Genomic DNA, 19,510 nt, shown 5'->3' with positions numbered 1-19,510 from the left:
AACATTCCCAGAAAAGCTCTTGAACCCCCAGAGTCTAATCTCAGTGCAAGACGCATTTCCCGCAAATGACGCGCAGTCAGTCGGCAAGAGAGTGTCAGGTGTTTAATAGCATTAATCAAAAGCCTGCGTATCATTGACCGCATGCATGATTTGTTGACTATATAATTACCCAAAAAGCACAAGGCTGGCACCAGTATTTTTCAATACGATGTCCTGAGTACTCAATTCTACCGAGCACCCACGATGCAGTGATTCTTAGCTGAAGCGCTATAGCCTTGACCAGTGGCATTCTGCTTCCCCTGTTACCACCCAAATCCATTTCAGGAATACAGTTTCTTTTCTTGCTCTTTCAACTCATAGCGCTGCGAAGCAATATTACTTCAAAGAGAGTAGCCCGTTATGGCCTGCGGTATTGAGCTCGCAGGCCATAACACCCAGACAACAAAAGAATGTTTGCAATTCCACATACAGTATGATGCAGGCATAATTTCTAAGATGCTATAACATCACAATGACCTAGCCTTGACGTCACAACTCCCAGATTGTACTGCCATTTTGATGGGTGACATGACACACATTCCAACCATCCAAGGACCAGACCAGACCCCTCATTGAGCCATGCTTGCAGAAATAGCAAAGATAAAATACACGCCGAAAACAAGCAGTGTCTCAAACTAAGCGCGCCACTGATGGAAACTCTACCGGGGTCCACTGCCCAAATGACGGCACTTGGTGGCATTGCAAAATAAAAAGTATACCATCTCATTCTGGGTTTCTATTTGCTCATTTTCCTGCCCTTTTCACAGTAAAAACTAGACTATTATTTCTAAACTCTTGAGAATCTGCAAAATATTTGCACCGGACAATGAAGCAAGCATGGGTATTTGGGGTTATGCTGGTGAAGTTTTGACACTAATTGTCTGTTAACAATCAATTATGGATCCCTTTCAGTATTGCACAAGAGAGGACAACGGGGTGACCCTGGTGGGCTCCAGTTTCATATTGTAATTGTCTCCCCTTGGGGATAGCAGAATCCCTGCTATTGATGGTCCTCTGGTGGTTGCAATGAATTGTAGCGCTATTTGTTTTGTACCTGCTAAAATATAGAAGATCGTAAGAATGTTGACAAGCTACTCGTCCATGAGTGTGACACACAAGACTTGCTAGTGATAAAGCTCCTCTAATATTATCCCATGACCGTTCTCTCCGCAAGGGTCAATATGCCATGCTTGCTTCCTGGAACTATCAGTGGAGTACTAGTGAAACACTTGGAGAGTCGAGCAAAGTGAAAACACTGAGAAAATTCACTTACTGGTGAAATGGTCGCAGATCACATTACTTGCATGTAGAAGTGGACCAATGAATTGCAAGTAAATGGCTCACATGCAAATGACACACTGCAGCCTTGTGCAAAAATGTGCACAGGCCTTACAATTACCAGATGAATTAAATGCTTCACGGAGGACTTTCTCAGGCCAGTCACAAAACAAGATGTATTACTAAATAGAACCCTTAGATTATTGTTGCACCAGGAAGAGATTTATGAATGCCATCACAGCTTCGAGAATGCACTGCCACCTAATACATGATGTTACGTGATGCCAAAAAGTTCTTATACTGTGCCAACTGTAGTGGCCTCAGAGTTCCCAGCTGGTCTGGAGGTTGGCACATTGCCCCCCCCCGCCCACCTTGGGTATCTCGACCGTAGCCTGTGATTGAAAAGAAAAGTGGATGGGAACATGGGTGAAAAACAACAAAAGTAAGGATGAGTGATGTAGAAGGGGAAAGTGTTTTTTGATAGCTCGGGTCTCTCTGGGTCCATTAAGGTGGACCATCGATCATGATTTCAGAAAGGATGATACGTTCTAAATGCCCCTGGGACCAAAAGGCTCGTCTTCGTGAAACAGTCTATAGGAGTAATCGGTCGTCAGTATGCTATGGTGTTTGGCTGTCTGGTGGGCTCAAGATGGATGACAACCCTCCAGGTAAACTGTAGTGGATGTTTGGCCCGGCATTAACTTTTCTCTACACTGGGGAAACTCCCAAATAGTAATTTGGGACTGCCACGTTGGGAAGCGAGAAGGGGCCTTATTCATTGTAGACAGTGTGAATGGTGAATTAAGCAGGAGACAAATGGTTAGGATGGGCTGGTGTGGATTTGTGAACACCTTCTAGGATCTGCTGCAAGCCTGGTACTGAGAAAGAGGAAGCTTTGATATCATGATAATATACTGTCTGAGAGTGCAGTCGATTCATTTCTTCACTTTCTGCCGAGCTAGAAGCACAATAGCATAGTCTGCAGAGCGCCAGGGGACCACTCCGGTGGTCATAGTGCGCGCTAACAAATATCCTTTAACATTATTATTAACATGGGACATCTATGGGCGCTTCACCGGTGCACAGTGATATCAATGCAGAATATCCATCACCAATACATTTTACCTAAAGTATATGCGTTTTAGAAAATGCACAGATATTAAGTTTGGGAAAGAGGATAATGTTAGAGGTGGGCTTGGGGTCCATGGGGAGATGCGAGGGGAGGGTCCCCCACACTTTGCTGATGCTCTCAATTTAAAAATGGTGACAATTCAAAATTAAAACATTTGGCCATGAAAAATAAGAGGTAAAAGCACCTGGAAATGTTGCAGCTCAGAGTGAAATGTCTGTACTTCACAGCATTCCTCAGAAGCCCAGACAATGAACCTGTTGTAGTGCATGTGCACGTGTGTTGCTCACAGAAAACGTGTCTTCATTTTAGGGCAACTGTACAGTAAAACATTCATTTCAACATCTCTACAAATGCCATCAGTTCAGGTGCTAAACCCAGAGGACATCCTGTAGTGCTGGTTTTGAAATAGGAATACACATGAAATAAGATGAAAATGGCATTTAGTCAACCCCACACAAAATGGCGGGCAAATTCATGAATGCATAGCATGTCTCGCCGCCGGGGACGACACATCCCAAACAAACAAAACTAGATCATGCCCACTGTGTGTGGTGCGGTGGGGTGGCACTTTCATAGGAGTTCTGTCTTCTGGCGGCATGCCAGGAAGGCCAGCAACTCAGACATTAATCCATGTACACAGCGGGGAGAATCTGCATTTCCATGTGTGTGAACGCTTCTGTACTGGTGTTTCTGATAAAGCACAGGCGAAATGAATTCCATGGAAACGATAAACAAAACAAGTCGGAAAACGTGTAAGAAACCCAAACTAAATTAAAATCAATAGCAAGCCTCCAATCTAGAAAGCAAAATGTGTTCAAAGTGAACCGTTGAAGCTGAAATGTTGTCCCAACAGGACCACTCACAAATGGTACACGGTTGAAAGCTGTTCGTTTGGTACCATCAAACGTTCCTACAAGAAGTGTGCCCCTTGATCCCCTTAAAATATAACCATTTATTTTTGAAGGGCTGCTGCTTTTGAATGCAGGGCCCTTTTCTGTGTCCATTTAAAAAAAAAATTACATTAGGAAATTATCTTTCAATGTATTCCAAATGATGAGTTTTTCTCCAAATGCCTAACCATCTTGTTGGGTCGTCGCTGTGCTAAAGAGAAACATACCCATTTCCAAATCACCTGGGAAAGCCAGCCAGCCTCTGCAGAGAACAGTAAGAGGGCCTGCCAAGCCAGGAGATGTGGGCTGAAAGGGTGTACTCTAATCACTGTTCCATCCATCGATAGCAATGTCTGTCCACACGGCGACAGTTAGACAAAAGCAGCGATGGATTAAACCGAGCAATCCATCATCCCGCGCGCGGATGGCCTACAGGAGCCAGCGGGGTTCAGGGGGAGTGACTCCCACCACTAACAATGGCTGAAGTACTGACAGCTCCGTAGGAAGCACCGCGCAACGCGTCCCACTACGAGCCTGCCTTCCAGCTTCGGCTAGAGCAGTCACGATATAACATTAATAAAGCACGGCATAAAATGGAGCGTCCAACTGTTTGAAATTCTGGAAAGGGTTGACTTGCTTTCAGATCATTTCATTGCCCCACTTTTGTTGAATGGCCTTTTGCACAGAGGGCAAATCTACCCACTCGGCGCGGGTCGCTTCTCATTCCACCCCCTTCACTTTCTCATGTCCTTCCCGCCTTATCCGTTTCTAACCAAGTGCCCACACAAATGATCTGTCATTCCCTGTCAATCACACTACCCACTCTACATCCATGGCTTCCAGTCCAAGGGGAGAATATCGCAAGGGGATGTAAACCTCTAAAATGACCATGTCAAACAGGCTTCCACCAATTCCCTAATCCATTCCTGATTCCACACTTTCTCTTTACAAAAACATCTCTCGCAGCACCTGCCTGCCGTACCACCAGGCCGCAATGCTACCATTTTGGGCGTGTCCTAACAATCCTACCTTTGCGTGCTCACCCAATGTCTGTTTAGTTTGTATCTGTCAGGTGTACAGGGGACTTTGCTGAAAGATCCATTATTTCCCCCAAAAATATGCCCATTGTGAAAGGGTTGACTTGCCTATGCGGACAATGTAATCCTGTTGGACATTGCTCCAATAGGATTACACCATTCTCTGGATTATTTCAGGGCTTCTGTCTCTGAAAATAACCTGAAGGTAGACTCCTCAAAATCTAAGATGATCAACTTTCGGAGATGTAAAACATATAGAAATCATAAATGGTACATTAAATGGTGCAAATGTCGAAGAAGTGAGTTGCATCACTTATTTAGGCTTTTAATAGCTACAAATAATAAATTAAGCGGATGTGCCACCAGGCCACACTGCCACCCTCTAGGCCTGTCCTAACATTCCTGGCTTTGCCTTCACCTTTGGAGTGTGTCAACGACTCTACGCTTGCCTCACTCTGGAGGTGAGTGGATGGACCATGCGGCACATTTTGCAGACTAATATCCGTGATATTAATAAACGAAGCTGCGCGCTCATCAATCAAGTCGCAATCGGAAATGTATGCATATCACTTTTCAAAATAAATTAAGGACGAGATGCTGCGGGAGATGCAATCTGCGGGAAAGCATGTCAAACACATATCTTCGGTTGCTGATTTTGAAAATTGCCTGTGGAGTTGGTTCCGCTTTAGCGTTCCATCATCAAAACAATGAGACGCGGGGAAAACACACTGAAATCCTAATCAAAGGCTATTTATGCGGAGCTGGTTTGTGAAACACTGCAAAAGAAATCATTTCATGAAGGAGATAAGGCGTATTCAGATGTATCTAAGTGGGTGACTGCATGTGCAAGAAAACAATAACAACAATGTATGTCTTTTTTTAAGACTCGTCCTGCCAGGGGAGGGAGTCATAATTTAGCCAAAGGAAATACTGCAATTTCCAACACCAAATTAGCAACGTATAAAAAGCAAAAGGCAGTTTTCTTAGGGTTTCAGCCTTGTCATTTCCAATTTTCTGCTCTTTGGACATGCTTGTATTCAAATCCTGAAACATCTATTCAGCATATCAATCCTAATTAGACAATCTGGGGCTGGGAAGGATGAGAGCCGGGTCATTTGCATAATTTAATCATAAATACTCAGTGATACATATTTCCAAATGCATTTGTACAATTATCTTTTCATCCTTGGGGCAATGGTATTAATATGATTAGGCAATATTTCTGGAGGAGAAAAAAAAACAGGCAACTATGCACTCTTTTTAACTGCAGCTCTGGGCGATATGAAAAATTAATTAATTTCTGAAGAAAATCAATTTCTCTACGTGACCACATTAGACGCTGCTAAGCCAAGACAGGGACTTTGCCCAATCCGATTTTTTTTTTTTTTTTTTTATCAAGCCTTCAAAATGCTGATTGTGTGAAGCGCCCCATAATGGAAGCGCTAAAGTGACAGGAATGAGTCGAAAACGGGCGCGATAGCAAGCAGCTTGGGCCATTAGTGCGCCGAGCGCAGGGCATTCTGCAATGCATGTGTCATGCTTTCATATAACTGCATCTGACCCCCTCACTCGGGGGGACACTGGGCATCCGACATGAACGCCCCCCTTCGAGCTGGCCTTGCAATAATGCAGCAGCACATAGCATAATGCAATGATATCATTATTCCGTTACCCCACAACTAAAGAGGGTGTGTCCACGTTGACATGTTTCCACATGTCTGCATCGATTTGTTTGCAATTTCAGTCAAGGGGACCGCGGGGAGGGGGTCGGTCACATGGGCCTCTAAAAAAAAGCTATACATGTCACGTAGATTTGAGGCACTTGTTTCAATCAGCGAAACACCCACTTGCCTAATCCCATTCTTTTCTAAAGACGCTGCTTTGTATGTTAATTAGTGCGGAAAAAAGAATCGCATTTCTGGTTTAATTTGTATCATTTATACCGTCTCGGTCAAACAGAAACGCTCCGAATGGCTCTATGCAAATCTCCAGCATTCATTTAATTTGCATGAAGGTGCTTGAACAAATCCCCGCTTCTAACAAGCTCATTTTTCATGCGTTTTGTCTTTCATCCTAATCTAGCATCTGTCGTCCCTTTTTGAAGTTATTATCGGCCCAATTCCCTCCTGGACGCGGTTGCCGGGTGACCGGTATCTTAGCACCCACTCTGACAGGAACAGATGCGGGTCTGATCGCGAGATTTCCCAGGGGGCCCTGAAACCACAAACAAGTTTTGCCGAAAACAAACAGCAGGGCTCTCTTGCTCCCCCGCCCCTTCCACTGTTTCACTCGCACTTTTTGCACAAGCCCCCCGCCCCCCACAGACACACGCTCCTGTCAAACAGCACACGCACAGTACATGTTTTCCGAGGGTCGCGTGCCTCAATTGTGCCTTCTCTCACAATGTAGGTCTTGCCTTCATTCCGGCTCCGATAATGAGCACATTAGTAATTGAGTGTGAACGTTTTTGAGATCTTTAGAACCAACTGGAAACGTCAATTTCTAAAATCTATACACATATACCTAATGTGGACACGTGTGGCTTAATGCATTCAACACGTGGCTTCAAGAAGAGCAGATGAGCACACATGATTGGTCATTCTCCTCGGTGAGGTGTTTGTGCTGTACAAGTGAACGCACTTAGTCCCACCCCTGCGTTTTCTTAGATTTAAATTGTAATACATATGCTGCGTGAAGATACCATTTATTAATCCGTGTCATATTTATATTCCGTGCGCAGGCGCACTAACTGGAGGCCAGGTATAACAAGTCACTGATTACATTGTTACACACCCATGTTATTGCCGCGCAGTTGCCTATTCCGAGTTGAATCATTATCAGTTTAATGTGCCGTGACCCAATGAACAGAGACGTCACGTGGGGGAAACGCAATAGAAGTGAAAATAGCGGCGTCCCGCTGCTAGCACGAACCTAAAAAGACGTGGCCCGCGGTGATGACGAAGTGTGACCGCAAACAGGGCTGGTTTGATTGAAAGGCAACGGCTGCTTTGAAAGGGGGCGGGCGTCTGTGGATTGAAGTGCTTGCGAAGTGTCTGCACTTGGCACCGCGGGATGCGCGCGCAGCCTGCCTCCAGTGAGACATGGGTAGAAGGTCATTTTACCACACTCCAATTGCTCTGTGGCTTACACTTCTATCCCCCAAACTGTTTGTGCTACAGTGAAAAGAAGCTATCAATCTGTCATCGTAAGGCAAACAAAACAACACGCACCCAGGCAAATTCAACACCAACAAAAAAAAAGAGAGCAGCCCCTGGGACTAACTGTGCTCCCTCCAAATCTTTAAAGAAAGCTGAAGTTGGGAAACGTGTTTATTGCAAATGTAAATGTGTGCTAGGGGTTTGCTTAATCCAAATGCACAGAATACATGTTTTACTTTTATTTAAAAGTTGCAGAAACCCACAAAACTGTTCATGTTCACAAAAGCACACAGGGCTAGAACTCAGCTTGACATGTGTGTGTGCTAACGTGCAACCTGCAGGACTCCGTTATTAAGTGCTGAACTGGGATCCGCGCATGCCTTTCCCATGGGAGTTGACGCACACATGTATCATTCGAGGGGTTCTTAAAAGCGGGTCAAGTTGCCGTGTCTGGGGCTCTTTCGGCAATTGGAGTCAGTGTTGCACGGTCAAATCGGCGTGCATTAGAGGTGCGGGTTTGGGGGAAAGTGGCCAGAGAGGGAGACGTAAGCCCGGGGGAACTGCCCTTGATCACAGAGACAATCCCAAAGCACAGGGGCTATCAATGAACCGGATGCTCTCCTCTTTATGTCCTCTGGGAGAATTGGGAGCACTCCTGGACCGGAAGTGGTGCACTGCTCGTCCACCCTGAGGACACAACTAAGATGTTTACTTCAATGAGTTTCCCTAAATAACGCCAGGCCACGCGTGCATGACACTGGGCCCCATTATCTGAACATGATGGCAAAGTCCCATTGAAAACGCTTTTCTAAATCAGGCCTTTACGTTGTGCCCTCACAGTGTGCGACCTGGGTTCGAATCCAGGCTGCAACCAGCGTATTCCCTCGACTTGCTCCCTAATTGCTCCTCTGGGGTTAACAATGTATTAAACTGTTGAATATACTAAAAGTTCCAAAATTGTGTACGAATGGTTCTGCCGTGTGCGGTGTTATATGTTATTTATTTAATTTGCAAGCAACCCCCCCCCCCAACCCACCGTCTCCCTGTCCCTAGTTTTCCCTTCAACGCACTTTATACATGATGACATTACATTACAGTGGATATAATTAGCGAATTACACAGTTGCCGACATTGAATCCAGCTAGAATGTGTATGGATATTATAAAACGAATAGTGTTTATCATTTGAATGAAAGACAGAGAGGTGTCTTCTGGCCTTGCAATAAAACTTAATTTTTTCAATAACGGGTTCAACTTTTTTATGACATGACGCAGTTTTAGTCAAAACTCGAACTGCGTCATATACTGAACAAGGCCCTGCATATTTGCGTCACGTGACAGGGGAGGAGGGTGAAGAAGCGCGCGACTGGAGGGCAGCAATGCGGGGCTTCTCGGCTCCTTGCGCGACGCACGGCTCGGGTCACGGTGTCACGAGGTCCCGGGAAATATTCTCTCGCAAATCCATTCCCTGGGCAGGGAACATGGTGCCCGCTGCAATGGGTGACGCTGAGTCCGGTCATGCCACCGTCCCTAGAACGCGGGCGCTCTGCCCACGGGGGCGCAGCGTGGGTGCCACCTGCAAAACCCGTGCCCGCAGGTGAGACTGGCAGCTGTGCCGCGCGGGGCGTGAAGGCGGTAGCGCCATTGAAGCACGCCAGACACGCATGGGAAGTGTGCTGCCCCCTGGTAGCCCCGGGTCATGCCTATAGGGGATGATACCGGAGACTCTTCAGTTGGCGCCGTTGCCTCTCGTTGCACGGTGGCCGCACATGCTTACCACAAGAACATGTCTTCGAAAGTAGTAACCAAAATAGAATTACACAAGCGTCCCACCCTCCACCTCCCTGCACCCGCCAAGCCGGCTTGGCTTTCATAACGCTGCAGATTTAGACAGGTTCTTGGCACCACTTTTAATTAAATGCCCCTCGCCCCCGATAATCTGGTCCTGCTGCTCCTTCTGCCAACAGCTCAGTGTGGCTGAGATTTCTATGGCAGGGTTCTTCTTAATGTTGTGTTCTGTTTGGTTTAGCAACAAAAAGTTTGCAAGGGCAACAACTGCACAGTAGCGAAGAATAGAATGAAATAAACCGCGCTGTGCATGGGTCCTAAGTGTGGGCACCTGTCCCTGACCAAGTGCTTGGTTAAAACAACAAGTACTTTGGGCGCTTAGCACTATGGGTGCAGGTTCATATGGTGGGGAACAACGCACCCACCGCCTGCCACTCTGGCTGGAACCTCATTGTCAGTGTGTGCACATGAGCTTTGAGCGTTTTACATAAATGACGTACTGCAACACAAGGTCAAACTTCCACCAAAGTGTTGACCATCTTCTCGCGAGAATAATGGCACGAGATCTGGGGACCGATTCATGGCAATTTTTGCACTGCTGAAAATTGACTTTGCACTTCCGACACAATCCCTGATTCATGGGACTGTGCAAATTGTATTTTTGCAGTGGAAGTATATTGTACTGCAAAAATGACTGTGCACTGACTTTGTACTGCAAAAATGACATTGCACTGCTGTACTGCACAAATGACTTTGTACTGCACACATGACTTTGTATTGATTGCACTGCACACATGACTGTGCTGACTGCACTGCAAAAATACACTTTGCACAATTCAATGAATCTGTGCTTGTGTCGGCAGTGCAAAGTCACTTTTCAGCAGTGCAAAGTCACTCTGAACTATGCAAAAAATAATTCCATGAATCGGCCCCAATTCTCTAACATAGTAGTAAAACAGCCCCTGCTACTTCAAAAGGGAATTCCAACGCGAATGCCACTGGTGTTGGGATCCGATATGAATACGTGTGGGAGCCAGGAGCTGATACACAAAACGTTGTGCATCACTCATATGCTTTGAAGAACCCCAAATTGTGCACAAGTCAACAGTGGAGTAACTTTGCTGACAATGTTAGGTTGGACATGACATCTACAGGAAGGGGTGCCTGCTACATGAGGTGGGCAACATGGTGTGTCGCGAGAGTTAGGGGGGTACAAACACCCTTCCCCCCTTAAAATGACACCCATGCAACTTGCAAGTCCACTTGACATGCACCGAGTCCTAAATAAAAAAAAGCGCCTTGACAGCAGGTGATAGCAGCAAGGGCGTGGCTTGCCAGCTGTGAACCAGAGACCACGAACAACAAGAGACCCGTGTGTCAAAGTGCAGTGCAACGTTCTCACGGGCTGTCCCAACAGGTGCACGGAGGATCGTGCTTACAGCCACACAACCGAAGACGTGTTTCATGCACAGCCCGGGTGCAAGTTGCATCAGATACAAAGCAGCATAGAGAGGCGGGGCACAATAGGTGCATTCCCTGCACTGTTCAATTATGCAAGGTGCATTTCACCAGCAACCAGCGAAGCGTGCAACATGCTAACGATGAGCTTTGCCACCAGGTGGCGTTAGCCATGGATGGGACTTATGCTGTACTTTGTGGAAGGACTTTACTGGGGGACCACTTTGCTAGAAACGTATGCCCGTCTCTCATTTTTGATAAAACCCCTTTTGTGCCGAGTGACAACGTAAAATGTTGTGCGTTCCCCTCCACGTGGAAGGGAACAGCAAGGCCCCCGGATGGAGCCACACATACACAAGATGACCCTTCGGAGCCGAGGCGGGGCTCAAACCCTGGGTCTACCCAGGGCACTTTCGCTCTCTGATCAAGCACAGCTGCTGCTAACCCGTGAAAAGTGAAATGATGCTACGACGTAGTTTCGCCAACTCTCCTCCGAAAAGGGACATCGGTGCGCTCGTGCACTAAAACATGCTTAAATGCACGCCTGTATTTGCGCATGCATGGGGTTGAAAAGAAGCACATTGGAAGAATCGGGCCATCGAGGCAAGCGCATGACCTTTGCACTGCCACAGACTTCCGTGGACAGCAATGTAGCTCGGTGTCTCCTGGTCACTTGGCGCTAGCAATATCACACGTGTATCTAGCATGTCCCGGTGAAGGCTGTGCAGTGGAAGCCTGCAAGCAGCAGGCTTCTTCTACTACCCCAGCGAATCGCAATAAAATGCCTTCTCAAATGACATCACTGCAGCCTATAGGAGGAGGAATTGTGGCACCTGCACAAAAGACTAAAAGCAGCCTGACTGCTGCTAATCAGAGGGACATGTGTCACTGGTGTCCACTAACGCGACACCCCTTCGCTGTTAGCACTCGGTGTGTGGCGGGCTGGGGGCGTTCTAACATTCCTTTGAAAGTTCGGCCTTTTGTTTGCAGTCTTTACACATGTTAACTTTTGTTCAGACAGACACACGAATGGAAGGATGGAGTAATTTGCCAACCAGAAGCACGGCTCCGACCAAGGGCTGATTATAGGTAACTGAGCTCCTCTGTAGCGAACCTCAAGAAGAGCGCAAAGTAGGCGCAGGAGCCCGGCAAGGAGGTAACAGGCCGCCCCGTGCTTTACACGGCATGCGCGGAGTCTCACGGTATCGCGACGAGCCAATCGGATTGCACGGGCCACTCGCGACATCAAATTTGCGAGTAGAAGAGCAGCCGACGAGATGGAAGGCACTAGTCGCCATCACTACACAGATGCCAGGCGGCCATCGCGGCACTGGGCGTCCAATCGAGGTGATCCCCCGGAGCCTGGGTGCAGCTGCACACCCTCCCCATTCCACTCGTATGCGTGAATTGCAAGGCGCCCACCTTCGTGTGGACGTCCTCTAAAAATCGACCTAACATCCCATACGTGATTGTCAATTCAATGTAACATTTCTTGTCCGGGAATTGAAAGCTGCTAAATTGGTAGACGCTGACAAGATTGGCCCAGCGTGCACCGATATATCCGTGTGCATTCTGCAGGCCTGCTCGTGGTGTGCTCTCGTTACTTCCAGTGCACGCTACAATGCGAGGTCTCCCTTGCATCTGCGATTAAGTTACACGGTCACACAATGCCCAGCACACCCTGATACCCGGGCCTGCTGCCGGTCCTGAGCGCAGTGTGCGTGTGGCGCGAGGCGTTCACATCCCGGCTCCCTGCCACCAAAGAATGCACTTTACTCGGAGCGACTGCACGCCCCGCTGACACTGTGAGCGCCCCCTTAGCAGCTGGGAGCCACAGCCGGGAATACTTCAAAGCGCCCCTCCAGCGCTCGGTTCGCGGACACCCTTAGAGAAGATCGGGCCTGATTCTCAACGCGTTGATCAGTGGGCGAAACCCAATACAGCGCTTTGTGGATCAGCCTGGCCCATCAGGTCTCCGCGCCCCTGAGCTGGCGGGGAAGGAAGGCGGGAACAGAAAGACCCCGGTGCCTTGCAAGGCAGCTATCGAGGAAAGTTAATGCGCAATCCGCACAAGCAGGTTTAATATTATTAGGCTCCCTCGGCTTCACAGCACGCGCTCAACTTTAAGGACTATACTACTTTCACCTGAGTAGGGGGTCTTGAAACTTCACGTACCCCCGGAATGGCTGCGCAGAGCGCACATTTTTCCGAATACGCGTTGAACCCATTTGCATGGCCGCTGGGATGGACCCCCCATTCTGTAATACACCCTTCCCTATACCGAGGGGTTGCACTCGGGAGCTGTGCAGTGGGGATAGGATGTTTCTTCCACCCCCAGCTTCCCTTGCCCTGGCCCCACCCCAGACACCCCTTCCAAGGACCGGCTTCCATGCAGTTGCTGGTTGTACGAGAAGCGAGGCGCAGACTGCGTCACCTCACTCGCGGAGCCAGGCCTACCCCGGGCTGTGAAGATTATCCGCGTTCTAGTGTGCCCCAAACAGCATGCCGACCGGTGTACAGCCGGCTCCACGCCCACGCTCCCCGCATACCAGCCCTACCACCACCTCCTGCAGCAGCACCAGATGAGTGGGGGCGCCCTGTGCTCTGGACCGTCTGGGACACTGACTCCAGGCACCTTCAGTTCACTCTCGGGACCGGGGGGAAACGGCGCAGCCCCCGTCTTGAACCAGCCAGACCTCCCGTGCCTGCCTCCAGGGCCTAAGCACCCTGGGGCATGCCACCCTGCCAGCAGCACGCGCAGCGCAGCTTTTAATCAGCCTCCCCGCAGACACTGCGCCTAATTCCCAGTGCGCGGTAATGCGCGCCTCGCCGCTGATCACTTTAACGCCGATTGCCGAGGAAGCCAGTGGAGGTTTTTCCGCCCGCTCCTGCCCCGGCTCCGGGGGAGGCTCGCTGCTCCTCCGAGGAGCGTGTGGCGATGTGTGTGTGGGGCCAGTGCTGGCCAGGCACACACACACTAGCACAGTTCACAAGTAATCCCATAACCACTCGGCGTGGGTGCTGAGGGAAAGTGCAGCGAACTTACTGTGGAGAAGGCTCCGGCCAACAGGCTGCCGGGGTGAAAAGTCCAGGGGGTGTCGCGGGACGTTCTTTGATTTCAGAACATAAACAAACATTAAAACGCGACCTTCTGGCCCACGAATGCCTCGAGAGATCTGGCCATCGAGAGCAGGGAGTTGGCGTCTAGACGCCCCCTTTCAGCACCGGCCGGGCTGCGGGAAGGGCTTGTTGCCGGGATCTGAAAAGGAGGTTTGGGGGCTACTTGTGCCCTAAAAGGCGGGGCGCGGAGATGGCAGTGCCCGGAGCTGCGTGTGTCGAGTGGTGTGCGGAGGAGGCGACCCTCAAGCTGATGGGAGCGCGGGAAAGGCCATTATGATTCAGAGAGGTCGGTGAGATAAGGTTCAGGCGGTTTATACTAGCGGGCTATGAAAGTCTGGGACATGGCTGAAGAGTAGGGACGAGGCACTGCGCGAAAGGTCCATGATTCGGGGGCAAGGCATGGCACGTCTTTGAGGGCTTAACTGCTGGGCAATGTTGAAGCCAGCGCTTGCATGTGTTAGGGGAGGAGAGCGCACGTGTACATCACTTTATGTTCCCTAATCAGCTCGAGTGCAGTGACGTGGAGTTGCGTTTTCAGGGGACGCCTGGGATGCTTTGGGACAGTCTGCGAGAACGAGACACAAGTTGCAAGCACGTTTAAGCGAACAAAAACTGAACGTGTGTAGAGAGTTTACTTTTCAAGTCTGACACACTTTAAAACAAATAGTGCAGTGCTCAGGTACTCTTCGATAGTTTTCAGGATAGGGCGGGGAGTTTGAAGAATGCAGCGGCTTGGAGGGTGGGCGAAGTTGTAGCACTTTTCGGTTTACCACTACACACTGCTGGCCAATGTTTGCACTATACGTGGCCTGCTAGGCTGAGGTTGTAGGTCCAGGTGCGAGGAGCAGGGCAGGGTGGAGAGGCCACTTTATGGTGGGGCGTGGGGGAGGGGGGCCTCTAGCAGGCACAGTCGCACACAGGGCAGCCTCTTACCTGGCGTTGGTGCAGTCGTTGTAGAGCGTCTCGAAGTCGCGGCGGGAGATGAGCTTGCAGCGGTTCACGCCGGGCTGGATGGCGCCCAGGCCGCGCAGGATGCGCACCTGCTCCACGTTGCACACCACGGGCGTGATCTCCAGGCGCTTGAGCTTGGTGTAGACGGTGTGCAGGCCGCCCACCAGGTGCTTGAGGAAGAGGTCGAAGGCCTGCGGCAGGCAGATGAGCTCGCAGCCCTCCACCGTGAACGAGGCCACCTTGGCGCCGCGCAGCTCCACCATGCGGCACTCGTTGTTCTGCGGCGTGTTCTCCACAGGGGACGGTGTGGAGTACACCGGCTTCCCGGGCGGGGCGGTGCCGCCTGCGGCTGAGGTGGTGCTGATGGCCGAGACCAGGCCGGCGGTGCAGCTGCTAATGCCGCCGCCACTGTTCGGAAGCAGGCTCGGGCTGCTGCCCCCGCCGCTCAAGCTGATGCCGCTGCCAGCGGTGCAGCTGCCTGGTGTGGGGGCGCTGGTAGAGAGGGGCAGCAGGGACTCGGGCCGGTACAGACCCGCGGAGGAAGTGGCTGCCGGGGTGACAGAGGCTGCGGCCGGAGACGCCAGGCACGGGGAGGGCGAGGAAGAGGCTGTCGAGGAGGAGGACGAGGACGAGGAGCTGGAAGAGCAAGCCGAGAGGGCGGCTGCGGCCGGCTGCAGCGGCACCAGCTGGGACTGGGGGATCAGAGCAGCCTGCACGGCCATGATGGTACCCAACCCCGGTCCTCTCGCAGAAAAGTTTCCTCTCTTTGATGCTGGTGGCTGTTCGGTGACCCCGGAGCCCCCGCCCTCACCTGGGGGGGGATCAGAAGCCTGGAATGGCACAGAAAGTGCCCTGGAGCGAGTCCGCGGAGTCCGCTGGCAGTCCGCGGGTCCCGGCTAGAGTGAACCTGCAGCAGGTGCCGGGTGGCGGCGGCGCGAGGTGTCGGGATGCTCTCTCCACGGCCAGTTCATGGGTCTCTGGGGTGCCGGGGGGCGAGGGGCGCACTGACACCGGGGGGATGCGGGATCCGGGAGTGCTGGCTGCCGCTGCCTGCGCTCTGGGCGAGTTGTTGTTGTCACACGGTGTGAGGAGAAAGAGAGGGGCGGAGCTCGCACGCACGAGTTTCAAGAGAGATCCCTGTCTGGAGGCAGAGGCTGAGCCTGGAGAGCGCATCAAAGCGGACAGCTTTATTCCAGTGGCACGAGCAGCGGGAAGGGCAGGGGGCGCGCGAAGCCCCGAGCCCGTGCCTGGGGAGGGGTGTCTGGTGCGTGGCCACCGACCGGCCAACTTCAGCGCAAGTGGAATGCATTATGGCTATACGACAGCACGCGCCGATGCTGCGACTGAAGGGGCCCCTAACTACACGTGGGCACCACACCCGAGACAACCAAAGTGCTACTGTCAGGCATAAAGCAGGACAGTGCGAGCAAACGGCACTCTGGTAGAGCGCCAGTGACACTTACTAAACAGCAATTCAACTGCGTGTACAACCGACAACGCTCCAACGTAGGACACGGCACTGCTACGGACTTTAATCACGGCTATGCTATGGTTACTATATCTGGGGTACTAGAGGCCATCCGCATGATATGCTGGCAAGCATTAATGCTGTAATACTATAAACAACGACGGAGACAAGTGCAGTCCGAATAGAGGGTACCGCGGTGAACGGCTAGTGCAGTGGTATTCAACATGAAACACTTGTGTATAGGCCAGTGGTCTTAGTGTACGAAAAGAAGTAGTGGAACTATGTTCCCTGCTGGCCTGACCCTGCTCCCAACAAACCCCATCGCCACACCCCCTCTGACACACAATCCCAACCCCCAAACAAACAACCTGCTCTTTGTGGGAATGTTCTGTCTAGTGCACTGAAGTGCAAGCTTCAACTTCTTCCTATACTTTTATTTTAAAACTAAACCATTCCAGAACAGTTTCTTTTTAAAATAAAACTATAGGAATGGTGAAACTTAAAAATAAAAAGTATAGGAGCACCGCTCCCGACCGCTCCCGCCCACCTCTGGTATAGGCACGTTACAAATGCCCCATCATATCATATCATGTTTCATTTTTGTGCCGAGAGCCACCCCCCCACTCCCCGTTGTGTAAGAATATCTATTCAAATCAGTCACCATATTCGGTTTTGGAACAGCTTCACACACATCTGGACACCCCCCCCCATCCCCAAGGGCTAGCCCCACAGTTTAAAGACCACTTGGCTAGTGCCACCACTTGTAAAACCTACTGCGACAGACAAGCAGCAGAAAAGTCATTGCAGGTGAGGCGCTCTATGGCAACTCCACACTGCCGCCCCAGTGGCAGCGCTGGCAGAAACCTATGTAAGTACTGATACACCTCACATCACACCCAGGGCTCAGGTCGAAGGTACAAGTGGGGGGACGGAGTCCCCCACTTTCTTCAGAGGGTGGACTCAGTGCCCCCCGCAGCTGAAATGAGAAACATTGAATGCTCTCTTTGAATGTATGCATTGAAGCCAACGACAAGGATCAAACCACAGCCGACAGGTTTGTAGGCCAGAGACTTGACCACTGCACTATATAACATGGTCAAAAAGTACAAACAACTAAAAGTGAAATGTCCCATTTCGGTACTTCAAGTCCCAGGGAAAACATTTGCATTGGTTCTTGGAGTTTAAAACATGCACACCTTTTAACGTATTCAAAAATATTATTAGAAGAAAATATCGTCTCTTGGGTTTGTTTTATGAAAGGCAAATGCCATTCGTCCTGTGCAATTTGGGTGGTTATGCAAAGCCAATTTCATGAAATGTGCACATTTCATCTTGATGTGCTAATTTCTGGTGGCGTCACATCCCATTGCTTTTGTTGTTGTGGACCCACACTAATAATTTTTAGGACTTGATCTCTGCTCATACTACCCCATACGCACAGAAACCACTACGTTGCCTCTAAAGGCACAGCCACAGTCCTTGGAGAAAGCTCCCTAATCTCGCTATTAGTGGTCTGCATTAGCATGGAGTAGAAACCAGTACATGATCAGGAGAGTCGGGGTCAACAACAGTGTCACATGGAAACCACTAAATTAGTGTCACTGCATGCAGAAGCCGCATGCATATTCCCTTTGGGCCTGATTTACCAAAAAAGCACAAAGTCGGCGCAAACTACTTTGCGACTAAAAGGATTTGTGGAGGGAGCCGATTCATATATAAAAACAAAGAAACTTGCAGTGCAAAGAACGAGTTTCATCAGGAACACCCACAACATGCCCCCATGGCAAGCAAAAATGAGCACAGTCAAAGAACCTTTGTGCCAGGCCATGTAAAAAAGTAATCAAGGATTACTTACAAGAAATCACCATTACTGTCACTCCTACGACTCAAGTCCTCGTCCCAGTAACTCTATGTAACTGCGTCTCTTATCACCTAAATCAAAGCAGCACCCTCGAAGCCCAGCAAAACGGCACCTTGTCCCCCTAACTTAAACAGCACCCACAAAGCCTGGTGAAACTGCGCCTCGTCCTCCTTTACTCAAAGCAGCACTTGCTAAACCTGGTGAAACTGCGCCTCGTCCCTCTAACTTAAACCAGCACCCGCGAAGCCGGACAAATCTGCGTCATATCCCCCCTAACTCAAAGCAGCACCCACACATCCCAGAGAAATTGCTCCTTGTCTCTCCCACCTCAAAGCAGCACCCGTGATCCCCTCAAAATGGCACTTTGTCCCCCTAAACCAAAGCCGCACTCGCAACCGGAGAGAAACCGCACCTCATCCCCCCTAACTCAAAGCACCACTCGCAAAACCCAGAGAAACTGCAACTCGTCCCCACCATCTCAAAGCAGCACTGGCAAACCCATCAAAACTGCACCTCGTCCCACCTAAATCAAAACAGCACTCGTGAACCGCAGAGAAACTGTGCCTCGCCCCTCTAACTCAAAGAAGTACTTGCAAACCCCAGAGAAACTGCACCTCATCCCCCAACCCAAAACAGCACCCTTAAGTCTGCCCAATACTCCCACTGAACTCTGCCCCAACCCAAGGTACCACGCTCAAGTCTGCCCTCCTCCGAGTACCCCCATTGACTTCTACCGCACATCAGGCACCACTCTCAATTCTTCCCTCCTCTTTGCCTCTGCTCAAGGCAGAACCATCAAGTCATCTTCCTGTGGGGTGCATGTACCAGCTCAGCAGAGCTCCTTTGCACCACCAAACTGCGTTTTAGCAGTTGAAAAAGTAATGGCTTCATTGGCTCTGCTGAGCACATATGGGATGAGATGGAACATAGAACACTCCGAGAAGGGCTGCAGTTATTTTCTACATGTGCACCAAAAAGAAGAATTCAAAAGCAGCCTGGCTCAACGCGGCTATGCTGCCAGCTCAAGACTTCCAAATGAAAGAGAAAATGTTCTGTGTTTTAAAATGGCTTTGCACTGGTGCTGTTTCCATCTTTTCAACATTACACAGTTTGGTTCCAGTAAAACATATCCATGTCCAGCTAACTTCAGGAGGAACACCATCAAAGGAGGGTAATTCCTCCCAAAAAGGCATTGTGTGTCAAGTAAAAACTGTGAAAGAGCAGAGAAATGTGTTTGAAGCCGTAAGGCAAGCATTTACTCTTGCAATCAAGTAACACAGGCAAAACTCTTCACAAGAAGCCCCCTCTCTCCCTTTGCTTATGTCAGTTTC

General features: G+C 50.0%; 1 protein-coding gene across 6 annotated transcripts in view; it reads right to left on the bottom strand.

Annotated features, from left to right (window-relative positions):
- Nucleotides 1-16,139, bottom strand: part of DACH1 (dachshund family transcription factor 1) — a 642,674-nt gene extending 626,535 nt beyond the window's left edge. For 2 of the 6 annotated variants that reach the window (XM_069639017.1, XM_069639019.1), the window contains exon 1: nt 14,833-16,137. In XM_069639017.1, coding sequence (XP_069495118.1) covers nt 14,833-15,572 — 740 coding nt within the window. In that variant the 5' untranslated portion in view covers nt 15,573-16,137. Of the gene's footprint in view, nt 1-14,832 lie in introns of all 6 variants that reach the window. The other 4 variants (XM_069639016.1, XM_069639018.1, XM_069639021.1 and 1 more) reach the window with 3 other exon arrangements.
- Nucleotides 16,140-19,510: the final 3,371 nt, after the last annotated feature.

Source organism: Ambystoma mexicanum, chromosome 7q (assembly GCF_040938575.1).
Source record: "Ambystoma mexicanum isolate Mex_15411 chromosome 7q, UKY_AmexF1_1, whole genome shotgun sequence".
Taxonomy (NCBI): Eukaryota; Metazoa; Chordata; class Amphibia; order Caudata; family Ambystomatidae; genus Ambystoma; species Ambystoma mexicanum.
The sequence above is the reverse complement of the archived record's forward strand: the minus strand, read 5'-3'. Positions and strand labels throughout refer to the sequence as shown.